At 36.7% G+C, this 17,249-nt stretch overlaps 1 protein-coding gene across 2 annotated transcripts in view; it reads right to left on the bottom strand.

The window, feature by feature from the left end:
• Window positions 1-7,210: 7,210 nt before the first annotated feature.
• The window catches only part of PPP2R2A (protein phosphatase 2 regulatory subunit Balpha), a 64,409-nt gene continuing 54,370 nt past the window's right edge, over window positions 7,211-17,249 (bottom strand). For both annotated transcript variants that reach the window (XM_081136372.1, XM_081136373.1), the window contains 6 exons: window positions 16,573-16,685; window positions 15,236-15,413; window positions 14,195-14,359; window positions 12,951-13,120; window positions 10,679-10,770; window positions 7,211-9,775 (listed from right to left, as the gene is read on the bottom strand). In XM_081136372.1, coding sequence (XP_080992498.1) covers window positions 9,496-9,775; window positions 10,679-10,770; window positions 12,951-13,120; window positions 14,195-14,359; window positions 15,236-15,413; window positions 16,573-16,685 — 998 coding nt within the window. In that variant the 3' untranslated portion in view covers window positions 7,211-9,495. The remainder of the gene's footprint in view (window positions 9,776-10,678; window positions 10,771-12,950; window positions 13,121-14,194; window positions 14,360-15,235; window positions 15,414-16,572; window positions 16,686-17,249) is intronic.

The raw sequence follows: 17,249 nt of genomic DNA, 5'->3' as shown, positions 1-17,249 counted from the left end.
GGCGGGGCGGGGGCGTTCCCGGGCGGACCGCGGACGTGGAGACGCGGGAGTCACGCTGACGCGCGCGCCAGGAATGAATTCCTGCGAGTCGTTGGTGCCGGCAGGACGGAGTGAGTGAGGCGGCCGACCGGGATGGCGAGCAGGGGCGGCGGGGCAGGCGGACGGGCGAGGGGCTCGCGGGCTGGCCGAGCGCCGCTCCAGGGTCAGCACCGCGTTTCCCAGCCGGGAGCGCGGGCCCCTTTCACGGGCCTGTAAGGACACCTCTGCAGCGGGTGTGCTGGTGACGCGAAGGACGCGGAGACCCCGGCGCCTCCCGGTCATAACCCTGACACAAAGCTGGCAAAGCACGAGCCCTGTGAGACACAGCAGGCTCTTTAGTTGTTAAAGAATTTCAAAAGTTTTAATTACACACGTTACACGCGATCGTTGCAAAAAAAAAGGAAAATTTCAGGAAAACATAGAGAAGAAAATAATCACCCACATCCCATCCCTGACTGACTCTGGGACACGTGGAAAGCCTGTTCCTCTGCGGGGGTGACTGGGTTCAGAACACGCCACCTCCTTCGGAGCTCCGCGGCGTGGCCCGGTGTCCTCCGTCTGGTTTAGGGGTAGCAGGTATTTCTCTCAGTCTGCCACTTGTCTTTTAACTTTGTTTTCCTTTGCAGATGTTTAAAATTTTCCCTCAGTCAAATCGATTGTTTTTCAATGACTTGATAGCTTCACATCAAGATTGTGAATCTATTCCTTATAAGTTTTAATTTTTTTTTTTTTTTTTCCCAATAGAAAAAATTTATTTTCAAATGTGTGGGTTTTTTTCTCTGGTTTGAGATGCTGCATAACAAGATGCGGCCTGTTCTTTGTGCCTTTTTATGTTGCATGCATGGATGGAAAGTAGGTTCAAGTATCTCATCCTAAAATATTTTATTTTTGTTTAAAATATTACAGATGTTCCTTTTTCTCCCCAATGACCTGTTCCACCCCGTCCCCTCCCCCTCCCCAGCCCCTCTCCCCACCATTGTCCGTGTCCTTGGGTTGTGCACATATGCATATAAATTGTTTGGTTACTCTCTCCCCCTCCACCCACCCGCCCGCCCTCCTCCATCCCTCTGACATTCGTGGGTCTGACCTATGCTTCCATGTCATTGAATCTATTCTGTTCATCAGTTTATTAAGTTCTTTATATTCCACGTATAAGCGAGATCATGTGATATTTGTCTTTCGCTGCCTGGCTTATTTCAATTAGCATAACATTCTCCAGGTCCATCCATACTGTCCCTAAGGGTACGAGATCCTTCTTCTTTACAGCTGCGTAGTATTCCATGGTGTAAATGTCCCACAGCTGTTTTATCCACTCATCTACCGACGGGCACTTGGGCTGTTTCCAGATCTTAGCTATTGTAAACTGTGCTCCTATGAACATCGGGGTGCGTATATTCTTTCTGATTAGTGTTTCAGGATTCTTAGAATACATTCCTAGGAGTGGAATCACTGGGTCAAAAGGCAGCTCCATTTCTAATTTTTTGAGGAAACTCCATACTGTTTTCCATAGTGGCTGCCCCAGTCTGCATTCCCACCAGCAGTGTACCAGGGTTCCCCTTTCTCCACACCCTCGCCAGCATGTGTTGTTTGTTGATTTGTTGATGGTGCCATTCTGACAGGTGTGAAGTGATACCTCATTGTGGTTTTAATTTGCATCTTTCTGCTGATTATCTACCTTGAGCATTTTCTCATGTGTCTCTTGACCATCCGTATGTCCTCTTTGGAGAAGTGTCTATTCAGGTCCTTTGCCCATTTCTTAATTCTGTTGTTTGTCTTCCTCTTGCTGAGTAATATGAGTTCTTTGTACACTTTGGAAATTAGCCCCTTATCAGATTCATCCATGGCAAATAAGTTTTCCCAGACCGTGGGGTTCCTTTGTATTTTGAGGCTGTTTTCTTTTGCTGTGCAGAAGCTTTTTAGTTTGCTGTAGTCCCATATGTTTGTTTTTCCTTTTGTTTCTCTTGTCCTAGGAGATGTATCAGTGAAAAGTCCACTACGTGGGATGTCTGTGACTTTACTGCCTATGTTTTCTTCCAGGATTTTTATGGTTTCGTGACTTACATTTAAGTCTTTTATCCATTTTGAGTTTATTTTTGTGTATGGTGAAAGTTGGTGGTCTAGTTTCATTTTTTTGCATGTATCTGTCCAATTTTCCCAGCACCACTTATTGAAGAGACTGTCTTTACTTCATTGGATACTCTTGCCTCCTTTGTCAAGTATTAACTGACCATAATGGCGTGGGTCTATTTCTGGGGGCTCTGTTCTGTTCCATTGACCTATATGCCTGTTGTACCAATACCAGGCTGTTTTGATTACAGTGGCTTTGTAATAGTTTGAAGTCCGGTAATGTGATCTTTTAATTTTCTTATAGGTTTAATTTTTATATTTAGGCCCTTAATCCATGAGAAATTTATTTTTGATATGTTGTAAATTACTTAGCATCAATCTTTCTAATTGAGTAGTCAGTTGACCCAATAATATTTAAGTCATCCTTTCCACACTGATGAAATTGGACTTTTATAGCCTTCTAAAGTCCCACAAAACGGTGAGTCTATTCCAGGACTCTCTACAGTAGCTCTGTTAGATAAGTACTAGAGAAATTGTTTCCTTAATTTTCTTTTAGAAAATTTCCATGTCTATTTAATTACTCTTCAACTTTAAAATTGACTTGTCCAAGATTGACCATGTGTTGGTAATTATTGAAGCTAGGCAATGAATACATTAAACTATTCTTCCTATTTTTGTATATATTTGAAAAAAAATCATACTGAAGTTTTTAAAGAGGATTGATTTGTCACATCCCATTGAAAAATCTTTCAAGATTTTGGTTGGAAATGTATTCAATTAATAGATTAATTGGGAGGATAACTGACATATTTACAAAGTTGTTTTCCCATTCAGACTGTGATAACCCTCCTTTTACTATTTTTCTTTAAAATGTTGCTTCTTTAAAAATGTCTTAAATATTTCTTAATCTTTGAGTTTTGTATAATCTTATGCTCATTTCATAAAAAATAATTAGAAAGTTTCATTTTCTATGGCTTTAAGTAGAGGAAGTTAAAATTACATTTAAAAAAAAGGATTTTGGTTCCCCTAAAGAGAGTTTTCCCTAAGGAAACATACAGACCTAGTGTTTTTAGGGAGGTTAGCTCTGTTTCTATAGGGTGTTACCTTTATTTCTTATTTTGTGTTATTGTCTTTTATTGTTTCTTGATTATATTACCTAATGGTTTATCTTGTTTTATTCACTCTTAAATCTGGATGGAGTGTCACTGAAATCCCCAGTAGAGAGCTCAGAAAAGTCATGACTTAGTGTAGGTCTAAATTATCTCTAGAGTAAAAGATACTTAAGACTAGTGATTTTCACCTGGCCAGTGTGGCTTAGCAGTTGAGCATCAACCTATGATCCGGAGATTGTGGGGTTCAGCTCCCAGTCAGGGCACATGCCCGGGTTGCAGGCTCGATCCCCAGTAGGGGGCGTGCAGGAGGCAGCCGATCAATGACTCTCATCATTGATGTTTCTCTCTCTCTCCCCGCCCTTCCTCTTTCTGAAATCAATGTGTTTTTTTTCAAATAAGAAAAAATTCCATTGAAGAAAAATTTCTCAAATTGATGAAAACGATGATCCCATGCTTACAAAATACTCAAAAAACTCCAAGCAGGAAAAACATGAAGAAAATCATACTAAGGCACATTGTACTCAAGTGGAAACAAAAAACAAATAAAAAAGAGTAATAAAAATTTTAAAGCAACAAAAAATCAACACACAATTGATAGACAAAGATCAATATCTATTCATGATTAATAACTCTCAGAAAGCTAAAAGAATTTCCTCAGCCTGGGAAAAGTCATCTACAAAAATTCTGCAGCAAAGATACTTAATGGTAAAATGCTGAATGTTGCCCCCTAATATTGGTGACAAGGGAAGGATGTGTCTGATCTCACAATTCTTTTCACCATCATTGGAAGGTCTGACCAGTGCAGCAGGACAAGAAAAAGAAATAAAAGGCACTGGAAAGGGAAATTGGGAAGACTGGAAAGAAAGAAAACATTTATTTTAATAATAATCTGCAGATAACACGACTAAGCAGAAAACTTTTTAAAACTATGTAAGTTAACTTGGCAAGGTGTCAGGATACGAGGTCCATATACGAAATCAATTGTATTTCTAGTTCTTATAAATGAGCTGGAAATTGAACATTTAAAATAGCACACTTACAATGATAGCAACACACAAACTTTGATATACTAACAATTTTGTGCAATATCTGTATGCCAGAAAAAACCCACAACAAAACATACTGATAAAAGAAATCAAAGACCTGTATCAATGGAGCAATATGCTGCACTCATGGGTTACAGGACAATATTAAGATGCCCACTCTCCCTGAGCTGGTTTATGGATTCGATGAAATAATCATCAAAATCCAAGTGGGTGTTTGTTTTCCTGTTAACAGGCTGATTCTAAAATAACTATTAAAAGGTGAAGGAACTGAAATAGCAAGACAACTATGAAGAAAAAAAAAAGTTGGACTACTTGCTTATGTAAAGCTAAAGTAATCAAGGCAACACAGTATGGTGAAAGCACAGACATACATTAACGGAATAGTTGAGAGAGAGACGTGTCACCTGACTTTTTGGCAAAGGTGCATAGAATAATGATGCATATATAATTTTATATGTACCACATAAACTTACTCAAATGGGTCACAGACCTAAATATAACAACTGACGACTATTAAACTATTATCACTTTCAGTTAGGCAGATTTCTTAGATATGACAAAAGCATAATGCATTAAAGATGAAGATGGTAAAGTGAACTTTGTGAAAATTAAGAACTTCTGCTCTTCAAAAAGCTCCGTTAAGAGAATGAAGGACAAACCTCAGACTGGGAGAAAACATGTATAAAGCCCATGTCTGGTAAAGGTCTTGTATCCAGATTATACATATTTATATCTGGTTACAAATATGAAAAAACTGGGTTACCCTTCATGACTTTTTCATAGTGACAAAGATAAAACATGGGATTTTGTCCATTAGCGAGTGTGAATATATGGGTAATACCATGTATTATATTAAGTCCACACTTAATGTTGATAGGTTCTTGGAACCACGGTACAGTGACGTCTTAACAAAACCAGTTTTACCATAGGCTAATTGATAAAAACAAGAGCAAAGTTCCTAGGGTATCTCATTAACCTTATTTATAATGAAACAGCATTACTTAAAGACCTGTTACCTTGTGATGGAACTTCCATTTTTGGAAGGGAAATCTGACTATCTCTAGGAATGAATCCTAAAAATCTTACACTTCACGACTGGCATGTATGTTTACTATCCCAATACTTATACTTGCAAAAATGAAAAAAATCAGTTGGTAACAGGGACTGGTTAAATAATGAATGACCCATAACTGGGAGGCTAGCAGACAGGAAAATCTTGCTTAAAGAAAATATTTGATATAGGAAACTGCTCAAAATGCAGTTGTGGAGAAACAGGACATTAAACTGTATACACACAGTTCCACAAGAGAATAAAAGAAATGAATGCAAATGTGAGTGGGGGTTTTCTCTGACTTACTGGTGGGGCATTTTTTTTTTTGCTACTTTCTGAACATGTATTCAGACCACAGAAGTTATAAAAGGAATTTAGACATTCGAGTTAAATTATGCATAAATGTGCAATATGAAATTCCTGGTCTTATACAGAGAAAGCTAACATGGTACGTAACGATCTGATTTTGCAAAGGGGTAAGCGACTGAGTAACCTATGATTGAAAGGGCAACCCAGAACTCAATCCAATTTCAGTTTTGCTGCTTTCCCATTAAAATATGACAGCCATCGTATTTGACATTTGGGTTCTCCCTCCATTAGTGGACCCTCAAAGTTCTCACTCCAGGGTCACGTTGAATAGTTTTACTTGCGCATAAATGTTTTGGACTTTCCCTTTAGTTCCCAATTTTGTTTTTAATCATGAAGTTCTTCCAGTAAACAAACCACCCGTTTATTCTCAAGAATACCTGGTAAATGCTGTTGAAGACTTAAGTGTTGCCCCCTAGTGGAAAAGTCCTCAAATAACTTGTTGCTGTTCACATAATGGTAATGAACGAAAGTATAGAACATTAAAAACTACAAATATTAGCTTTTTCCCTTACGCCAGTTTAGCTTTGTTCACCAAATTCCCTTTGGAGGAAACTAATCTTTGTAGTGCTTTCTGTTTGTTAGGGACTGTGTTACGAGGGCTTTTTATATATTATTATTCATTTTAAGCCTGTAAAGTGGCTGTTTAATTCTTACACAGTAGGTTACAAAGTCTAATACCACTATGCAATGAAATGTCAAGTAGAAAAAACTCAATTTATCATTACACTTAAAAGTATCTCCAGCATCTGAGAACAGCCCAACTTTGTAAATTCACCAGCATTTGAGTTACATGCTAAATTGAATTATAATATTTTTACCTCATGCATACAGAATGGACAGCCAGTTTCCAAAGCTTTGGATGGGGGAGGGGGAAGGTGTGTTAAAACCATCTTTATGGTAACACACAATTATCAACCGTCTGAACAGATACCTGAAATAGTACGCTCTCAAATACTCAAGAAAAATGACCCGATTCTGGATTACCTAGCATCCATCTTCTCTTTGGGGGTGGGGGTAAGCTTGACTTTGTTCTTTCTGCAGAGCACATTACTATCTCACTTGGATTTATGTGGTAGGAAAAAACACGCTGAAGCAGTGTTCCCTACAAAGGTAATTGTTTATAGTTCACTAAAAATACTTTTATCAGTACTGTTTTAGCTTTCACATCTAATTTTCTATGAGTAAAAACATTACTTGTATAAATACTGTTACACACTGGAAGAACCTGTTTTCTAGTTTTCTTTAGAAGTAACTGTAAACAGAAAAATCCTCACTTAATTTGCAAGGGGGGAAAAAAGTGTATTTCTTTTATTCCAAGACTAACAGCTTCACAGAAGAAAGCTTAATATCCAGTAGTTATATAAAATGTATTTATATACAGACTTGTAACTATTGCCCAGCCACTAAATAAAGATCAAAGGAGATTAACAGAATGTAGTTTTTTTAAAAAGGTTAAGACAGAGGGGTAGAATATGTACGTTTGTAGTGTCAAGAGAATAGAATACAAGCAACTTGACAAGACTAGGTTTATTCTAAGTATAACTTTTATTAATAAAAAGATTAACCATGACCATATGAGTGGCTGGGCTTATAGTTTGCTACACCAAAGAAATTAAAAATTGATACTTGAGAATATTGTTACAATAATTTATAATAGCATTCCTTTATAGAGGCATTTTAATTTCAGCAATGTTTCTCTTAAATATAAAAAACTAACCTTTAGTGTCACGAATGAGAATCATTATAGCTACTGCTGAATTAAAAAATTTCCGAAAGCTGTTTGGTGGTGTTATCTCAAGATCTACACCCAAACTTTAGGGAAACAATCTTCCAAAAAGATCTGGAAAATTGCCTGAGTATCAGTGTTTGATACTGGTGGCAGAATAGCCCACTTCCAAGTGTGAAGAATAAATAACACAAATTACGAATGCACCCAAGATCCCCAAATAAATTAGTAAAAGTGCCATTATTTTAAGAATGATCAGACATATAATCAATGTGTTTAAATACAAATTCAAATTTGTTAAGTCCAAAAGATACAGTAATTTTATTACATAAAATTCCTCCTGTATGCTAAAAAAATGTTAACTTACAAGACATAATATTTGATTAAGTGTAAAGGGAATTATGGTCAATTTGTTTAATCACTTTTCATTGATGAGAATAGAACAATAGGTAGTGGACATATATAGAAGCACTCAGAGTCCTCTAAAATTCAAGGTTGTTAATTACTGCTCAAGCAAAGCATACTACCATTCTTTAATAATATAAATGCCTACTCAATTTATCTTTTAAAAATAAAGTCCATTTGTTCTCCATTAAAGCTTCTGCAAGACTGACAAAGGTACATTCTACCTATATAAAATAGGGGTACTCTTCATCTTTGGATAGGTATCACCATTTAGGGAAATGTAGTCATATACAGATTACTAAATTCTTATTTGAGGCAGCTGTTGGAGTCCATTAAACACTTTTCGAACACTGTATCTTTAAAGTTTGTCTTTAATATTAATAGCTTTGGAAAACCAAAAATAGAGAAAAAACATCTATGGCAAAGTACATTTCATTCAGATTTGATAGCAGTAAAATACAAAAAAATTATTTAGTGCAGTGTCAATTTTAAGTAAATCACTTGAGGATAGTTTTGTGTTATGTTTTATGATTGCATGACAAAAAAAGTTTTTACTTGTTAAAAAAGTTTTTTAAGTCTTTGACTTAGTATTTAGTAAGGCAAAAATGAAATTAAGTACTGTAAAAAGTCTTTTAAAATGAAGCTACAAATTTGGTTCCCATTTACAATAATTTCATTAACAGGTAAGTGTAGATACAACGTATCCAATACCCTTATAACTACAGTAAAAAAAAAAGTCTCTTAATGGCATTTATAGATTGTGAAATCCTTAGTAATACCAATATATATCCAAAACATGTTCATAAAGAACCAATACCTCTCCTTCTCCATGTTAAAGAACACTTGTTCAAAATAATTAACAAAAATACCAATAAAACAATGGAAACTCATTTCATTTCGCCCAAAGTTATGACACAAAATACTGGCTTAAAGAGGTAGATTAAAAAGAAAAAGAAAACCAGATTCACCATTCTTTGTCACTTTTATTCAGTAGTAGTTTTTTTTCCCTTATTTTCAGTGCCAGACACGGCAAGGAGTGATTACAGCCAACTGTTATGAAAACATTTGTTCGCAATATATACCCCCTTTCCCACTGACCCCAAACTGACTCCTTTTGTGTGCTTTCGTTCTTTCTTTTTTTAATACACCACCACCAAGACTGGGTGGAGGGGGCATGGGTAAGAGACATGGAGGGGAAGAGTCCAGGAGGCCAGAAGAGGAATGCTACAAGCCACAGTAAGAATGAGCTGTATTTAATTTAAAAAAGGGTGGAGGGGTGTACCCCACAAGTGATACAGTAATGAGGATACACAATTAAATCCCATAAGCATGACTGAGGCTTTCACTGTGTTTGACGTCATCACAATGGAAGGCATAAAAAGTGGAGTAAATCAATGTTGATACAGTCCAATCTAGTCCATTAGGCAAGATGGTGCAAGAAGTCGTTTAAATTAAAAGTGCCCTACCCTTACCTAAATGGCTAGCAGACATGGAGAACGCCACAGTGACGAACCCACAGAGCTTTCTCCATGTAGCTATAAAAAATGTGTTGTTGAATGGCACATTGTCAAACACTGGAAAGGGGCGCCACAATGGACCTCTCTCTTTTTTAGGTACAAATGCTAGATTCAACTATCTCAACTAAGCAGGAAGTGGGCTCTTCTGCTAGGAATGCCAACCCTAATTCACTTTGTCTTGAAATATATACAGATTGTTTGTAGTAGCTACAGCAATGATATTTTCCTTGGGGTGCCAGGCTGTATGAAGTATTTTCTTGTTGAAGTCTAGACTGTCAACACTTATTTCATCTTTCTTTCTCTTGCCACTTGCACAGACTTTGCGTGGCTTCAGAACCGTGCGAGGTTTATTGTTCTCCCGCGATGCTTCGAGGGTTATGTCTCGCTTTGTGTTCCTGTCAAACATTCTGAAGAAATTATTGTAAGATCCAGTCATGACAACACTGTAAAAGTAGACAGAACATTCAGTCAAATAATGGAGTAAGTTTGTTTTCAGTAAAATGATTCAGTGATGAAACCTAGCCTGGTACTCTACCGGAAACAGCTACTTTAAGCAGATTTGAAATTTAGAGTGAGGGCTGCTGACACCAACCCAGAAACATGGTACTAGTTAATCAACTGTGCTACTTGGCCAGGGTCCTGTTTAATAGTTCTAAAAAGTTTATTAGCAAAGTAACAAACCAAACTTAAATTTCAACATTTTAACTGTTGGCATGTCAAACTTACGATTGATCTGGTTCATAAGAGGGAAACATTTTAAGATATTTAAATCATAATTTGTAATATCTAGAATTTTTAGTGTATTTCCACATTTACTAGTGACACACAATGTTTAATTTTTATCTGCCAACACTGCTATAAGATTACTAAGTTTATTTTAAGGAAACACTGGGGGGGAGGGGAAATAAAGTTAGGATTTATAATTTATGTCAATCTAAATAAAGTTTGTCATAGTCTCAGTAAACATGGCAACTATACCAGGAGGAGTGACAAAACAGTACATTTCTTTCCTCTAATACAATTTTCAACCTATGTGCCGCAGCACACTGGTGTGCTGCAAGAATTTTTAAAATGTGCAGTACCTAACTATGTACTCAGGGGCACTGACCTCTTTCCCCTTAGACTGTCAGATAAAGAAATGGCAGCAGCTAACACAACAATAGCCATCGGTGTGAATGAATAAAAATTATACCTTTTTTTTTTCCCTGTCAGATTGGCAAAAAATGTATTTTTTTGGTGTACCACAGAATTTTAGTAATTAGTTTGTGTGCCATGAGATGAAAAAGGTTGAAAACTGCTGCTCTAATAAAATTACATTTGAATGAGTTCAAATTAAAATCAATTACCTATCAGAGCCATTCCAACAACATTCAAATTTGTCAAATATGCAGTCATTTTCATACAGAGAACAAAGTTTACTTCTGAGGTATTCATGCACCTGGGGGAAAACATAAATATATTTTATATATATTCCTATTTACACCTCAAGATTTACTGATTAAAATTAGGAAATCGATTTAACAAGTTGATTTTTTTTAAAGGCATATACAGACACATACACAAACCCTTCAACCTTATTAAAACTTGATTCCCTTAGTAACAATAAAGGCATTCTATACTTTTACAAACATAGGAGCCCCTTCAATGAACACATTTTCCTCTTGAACAATAGAGAAATTACCCTCTGGGAATGGCACCTGCACTCTTTATAAGCTCAACTGAAATATTTATGCCAGAAAACATTTGATAATGGCGCAGATAAGAGCGTAAAGAATGTTACAGCAATATTTGAATATGCTAACACTTGGCTTTCAGTCTATTAAAAACTGCTGATTAAAAAAACAATACTGTGCTTTACTTCCTTTTTAAATATAATTTTCTGGGCATAAATCACTGAAGCATACATTATCATTAAGTGCATATGTTATGCATAGCATGACCATCTCTTGGTCTGGTGATAAATTATATTACTCTAGGTATGCATCATTGAAAAATTTGGTATCACTTGATATTACTTATATAATATCAAAAGCTAATAAAAATATACCTTTTTTGGGGAAATATAATTCTAAATAAATAAATCTAATAATTAAAATGTATCCTGAGAAATGATACATTTCATAAATATTCTTAAATTACAAAGGAAAGTTTCAAAATATTTCTTACTATCAGAAGGAAAAAAGGAGTCTCTTTCACTATACTTTTTTACTTAAAGGGGAACTTCAACACAAGTGATGACAGGCAGAGTAGGTACCTTCTAAATGTTAGAATTCTCTATTCTTTATGAAACAACCTAAAGTCATCTTAACTTTAAGTATAGTGAAACGATTCAGGCCACATCTATGTAACAGTAACTGAAAATTTAACATAGAAGAATTGCAATTCATGTAGGGTCAGTATTAAAAGTGAGTAAGTTAAGGTGAAAAATTAATAAAATCATAATTACCCTTTAATCACACATGGCTCAGCAAGATATTCATACAAATTCACCACCAACAGCTCAATCTGCATATACTGCATTTGAGTATGATGGGGCACTATTCCCAATCACTAGCCTAACTCAGTGTAGGCAGGAACACTGCCATTCAGGTAAGACAGCTAAATCATAACAATTCAGCAAAGTTTTAGAATGCATGTACAGGGTTTCTCATCAAATAATTTATGAGTATGCAGTTAAGGTTGAAATATATTATTCTCAATGGGAATGGGGTAGTGGTGGTGCGGATGGCTAGGAGACAAATCAGAATCTTGGCAGTACAAATGTCATTTGAAAACAGCAATATTGTACCTCATTGCTTTTGTTGCAACGTAACATGCATTTGGAAATTTCAAATACCATGGAGGAGAATATTAAGTGGTTTAGTTTTGTTAAAGAGGATTAAAAAGTTTGAGAAATACCATTCGAATTTATTGAGAATATACAACATAAACTTGTGAATCCTGTGTCCGTAAACAGCGCGAGTCTCTTCTCCCCCGCGGTAACCTAGGGCCTGACACAGGCTGCTGCCCTCGCCGCCTTCCCGCTGGGCACACCTCTCTCCTCTGGGAGAGGAGGTGGGGATGAGTGGAAGTGCCGGCTGACAAGGGAGTCCAGAACTGACTCCCCCGAGAGAGAGACAATTCCTAAAGCTGCCTGCTGGGCTTTCAAGCCCCTTTCTTTTAGTGTAAATACAACAGTTATCAGCCAAAGGCAGAATGCTAGTCCCTTTAACCTGGCATGCCACAGTTAAGCTCTGGTTCAACTACTGCTGCACATACTCCAACCGTCTACTAAGACTGACCGCTCTCCCCAACCCCCCCTTCCACCTGCAGACCTTAGTAGGGTGCTCTTCCCTTCTCACTTTAAATGTAGATAGAAACAGGGGAAAACAAGTTATCAATATTGAACCAAACCCATAGCAAAATCACACTTTAACTGCAAAACTACAACAAAGCCTATATAAGTATATCTAAATTTAACATAAGGAAAAGCCTAATAATACTCAAGGACGTCTGAAGGAAAATGCCTAACTGGGAACAAACACTGTATTAGAATTAACACATAATACAAAATCCTTCTCTATAAACACACAGAAGTAAGTTGGATATATGGCCATCGAAAGAAAAAACTGCAAATACCTGGTATGTTTCCACAGGCCTGTTTTCCATATTTAAGTCCCAAATTTTGACTGACAAGTAGTCTCTAGTCATCATATATCGACCACTATGGCTGAATTTTACATCAGAAATCGAGGAGATTATTTCAGAAAAGAAAGACCTGTTACTGGGATCTTCAGGTTCTTCAAACACTAAAAGACAAAAAAGAAAAAAAGGCAATTTATATAATATTCTGGCTTGCACAAAGCATTTGTTGAAACAATTCACAAATTTCCTAAGAGGCAGCTAAAAATGACAGCCTAATAAAAAACTGAAAAACATCTCTCTGGCTTTAAGATAATCTCTCTGAAAGTTTCTTAAACCTTGCTGACTGGCTATTTCAAGCCAGAACTTGCATGTGTGGCCGGCTACTTTGGTCAGCAAGGTGTTTAAAATTAATTAATGTAAGTGCAGACGGGAGTTATCTTGTGACTGGTCAGCAAGGTGTTAAGTGAATGACACAGACACTACAACTAAAGATGTAAAAGATTTATACTTCCAGAGTCCCAGAGCTAATTTAACAGACCAGGCTCACCCAGGGCTTCTGACTTCAGTGCCCCAGGTTTGGGGGGGGGGGGGGGGGGGGAGAGAGAGAGAGAGAGAGAGAGAGAGAGAGAGAGAGAGAGAGAGAGAGAGAGAGAGAGAGAGAGAGAGACACACACACACACACACACACACACACACACACACACACCACCACCCCCCCCCCCCCCCCCGACTTTGCCTGTGCCATCATCACAAGGAACACACCATCCTCACCAAATTCATACCACCATTTAATTTTTAGTTGCCAGGTAAAATTATTTTCATGAGTTTTAAAAATATTCAAAAAACATGAAGATAAGAATTATGTAACTCAGTGCTTTTCAAACTTTTTTTTTTTTAAAGCCAAGGAAACCTTTTCTTCGAAGAAATCTTCCTAGGAAGCTCAAAATTAGAAGCAGAAAGGGAGGGAAGGAAAAGAAAAGGAACTGTTTTACTTGAATACAGGGTTAGAGAGCCTCACCCCAAGTTCCCAAAGAGTATCATTCCATTAAAAATATATCCACTGGGACATCAAGAGACACGCCCCTGAGGAAGCTTATGTTTTTCCAGTAGAATAACCTACCATGCCTCATGTAGAGTCAGCAGTTGCAAACCTATACACATGGGGTTATCACATCTGAGGCTAAACCTTTTAGACAAACAAAATGTTATCATCTGGGGGGGAAATGCAATTAACTTACGTTTAGAATGCCTATCACAGAGGGCAGATGCCCTCATGTCACATAACCGAATAGTTCCTTTACTGCTGCTGTAAACAAACGTGTTACAACTGTTTGGATGGAATTCTGCTGCTGTAATCACTTCTGTTAGCTCTTCCATGTTGGCAGGCTTGATATCCACAATATCTGGATAGCATTTTATTAAGGAATTTCCACTGAGAAAAAAGGGCAAATACAATTCTACATTTTTCAAAGCTAACATTAATTTGTAGACTGAAGCACAAATATTCTGAATTGCATATTAGTCCTTATTTGACCGCAGAGGGAGGCAAAACCTTTAATACTTAAAAAAATTCTTAGAAGAAAACATGGACAAATTTTAAGTCGTTTTAGACTGCAGAGGTCTGTTTTTCTGAGTGTGACACAAATCCCAAAAGCCATAAAGAACAGATTGATAAGTTTATCTTTCAAAATATTAAGAAACTTAGCGTGCATTCCAAACAAAACAAAAATCCTCAAGGGGAGCAAAAAGGGAAAAACTATTTGTACTACAAAGTAGGAAGCTAATTAACATAAAAATTGCTTTAAAAACAAAGAAAAACAACAAAGATGCAAATCTAATGAAAAAATTAGGAAAGAAAAATATACAAATATAAAAAAAACCTCATGTTTACTCATGATGAAAGAAATGCTGAACAAAAGAGGACTTTTCACTAGCTAGACTGGTAAAGTAGGAAAACTGCCTCTTTTACACATTAGTAGAGTATGATTATAGTAAAGTGTTAATTTTTCAAATGATATCTACTTGGAAATACAGTAATAGCAGTAGTGATAGCTGTTAACATTTTATTTAAAAACATACTTAAAAAACATTAATTTATATACATCTCTTTTTCTCCATATATAGTATGTGTGTGTGCCAGGTATGTATGTTTGTATATCAAATACTTGTATATGCACAGAAATTTTCAGAATATAAACAATGAAAATGGGGTTTAGAGAAATATTTATATTGACTCTATACTACCACCACCACCAAAAAAAGAGAAACCAAATGGATACTAAAACTCCTGTCTGTAATTTCCAGATGCCAAAGATTAATTCGCAAATCATCTGCGGATAAATATGTTTCATAATCACTATTAATAGAAATTGAGTTGATGTGGTATGTATGAGCATTGGCAAATATTCTTCGAGGACTGGCCTCAACCATTAGATCCATGGGCCTAAAGACTGGCACCTGTCAATAAGACACAAGAAAAACAGTCATTACAAAATGTTCATTGTTTACAATAGCGCTTAAGCTTCAGAGCACTTCATTTCTACAGTTTTTGAGGAACTATAAAACAGCATAGTATTACATAGATTTAGTTTTAAAAAGTAACTGATGTTGGTCTTCTAAAGTGTTGAAATAAGAAAATGAACAACTTAATTTATCTTCTTTTACAGGTAGCAATACTATTAGAATTTGCCGTTCTTCCTAGTTCCAATCTTTTGCTTGAAAGAATTGCAAAGCTAATAAATGTTTATGGTTTAAATTAAAGTGGTTAAAAAGGAAATTAACCCAGAGTATCTAATTCTTGGTATTTTTTATCTGCAACAAGATTTGGTCCATTTCTACTTTTTCTGTCTCCAAAGAAAATTAATCTTGAAACTTAAGTTTGTAATAGTTGATATTCAAATCAAAAGAGCAAAAAAGAATGGGTATAGAATATTAGAGTCCTGGTTCTGCCCCTGGCCACAGTGAGACGTCTATGTAGGTCAGGGTCTGTTTGAAATGAGAGTTTTTAGTGTCTTATCTAGTTACAGAATTGTTGGGATGAGGGCAAACTGTAATTATCCCTATTCAAGTTCTGGCTCAGGATCTAGAATATATAGCATGAATACAAAATGCTGGTGTAGCTCAGTTGGTTAGTTGGGTGTCATCAAAAGGTTGCTGGTGCCCGGATGAGTGTGGCTCAGCGGTTGAGCATCAATCTAGGATCCAGGAGATCAAGGTTCAATTCCTGGTCAGGGCATCTGCCCAGGTTGTGGGCTCGATCCCCAGCAGGGGGCATGCAGGAGGCAGCTGATCAAGGAATCAATGACTCTCTCATCACTGATGTTTCTTATCTCTCTCTCTCTCCCCCCCTTCCTCTCTCTGAAATCAATAAAAAAATGTATTTTAAAAAAAGGTTGCTGGTTCAATTCCCAGTCAGGGCACATGCCTGGGTTGCAGGCCTGATCCCCAGTAGGGGGCGTGAGGGAGGCAGCCAATCAAGGTTCCACTCTCACACAGATGTTTCTTTCTTTCTCTCTCCCTTCTCCTCTCTCTAAAAATCAATAAAAATACTAAACACACACACACACACAAAACCACTATTCATCAGAATTAGAGTAACTTTTTCTTATGTACTTACTCGTAGTGTAGTGACTGTAGTAGGATCTCTATACCTTCCATCTTCCTCTTTCAAGTTATACCCTTCTGGTCTTTTGTCCCTTTCACTGATTTTCCACAATTTTATTGTTTTATCTGGGGAGACAATGAATAAAGTCCTCAAAAAAAAAAAAGTAATACTTATAGGAGAAGAACACTTTATGGTATATTTAAACATGCCATTTCATATTTCACCTAAAAAGATACCAAGAATGCCCTGGCCGGGTGGCTCAGTTGGTTGGAACATCATCCTGAACACCAAAAGGTTGCGGGTTCTAGCCCTGATTGGGGCATGTACAGGAGGCAATCGATTGCTATTTCTCTCTCTCTCTCCCTTCCTCTCTCTCTAAAATCAGTAAAAACAAAACCTCAGGTGAGGATTAAAAAGAGAAAAAAAAAATCCCAAGAATAAAACCCCTTATCTGACTCAACAAAAACCAAATTTCTTATTACCAGGTAAATAAAAACACACAAACAGAAATACAGTACAGATACTGCACTTTTATGTTAATAGAACTCATAAAATTCCATCTGATATTAAAATCAAGTCATAGCAAGGTCCTTACCCTTTAAAACAATATAGCCAGAGGGGAAAAATTTATTATGTGTATATTAACACGTGTCTATACATACACATAAACACATACATACATATGCTCA

The sequence above is a fragment of the Miniopterus schreibersii genome (genome assembly GCF_964146895.1).
Source record: "Miniopterus schreibersii genome assembly, chromosome: 4".
Classification (NCBI taxonomy): Eukaryota; Metazoa; Chordata; class Mammalia; order Chiroptera; family Miniopteridae; genus Miniopterus; species Miniopterus schreibersii.
This window is presented reverse-complemented; position numbering and strand designations above follow the sequence as displayed.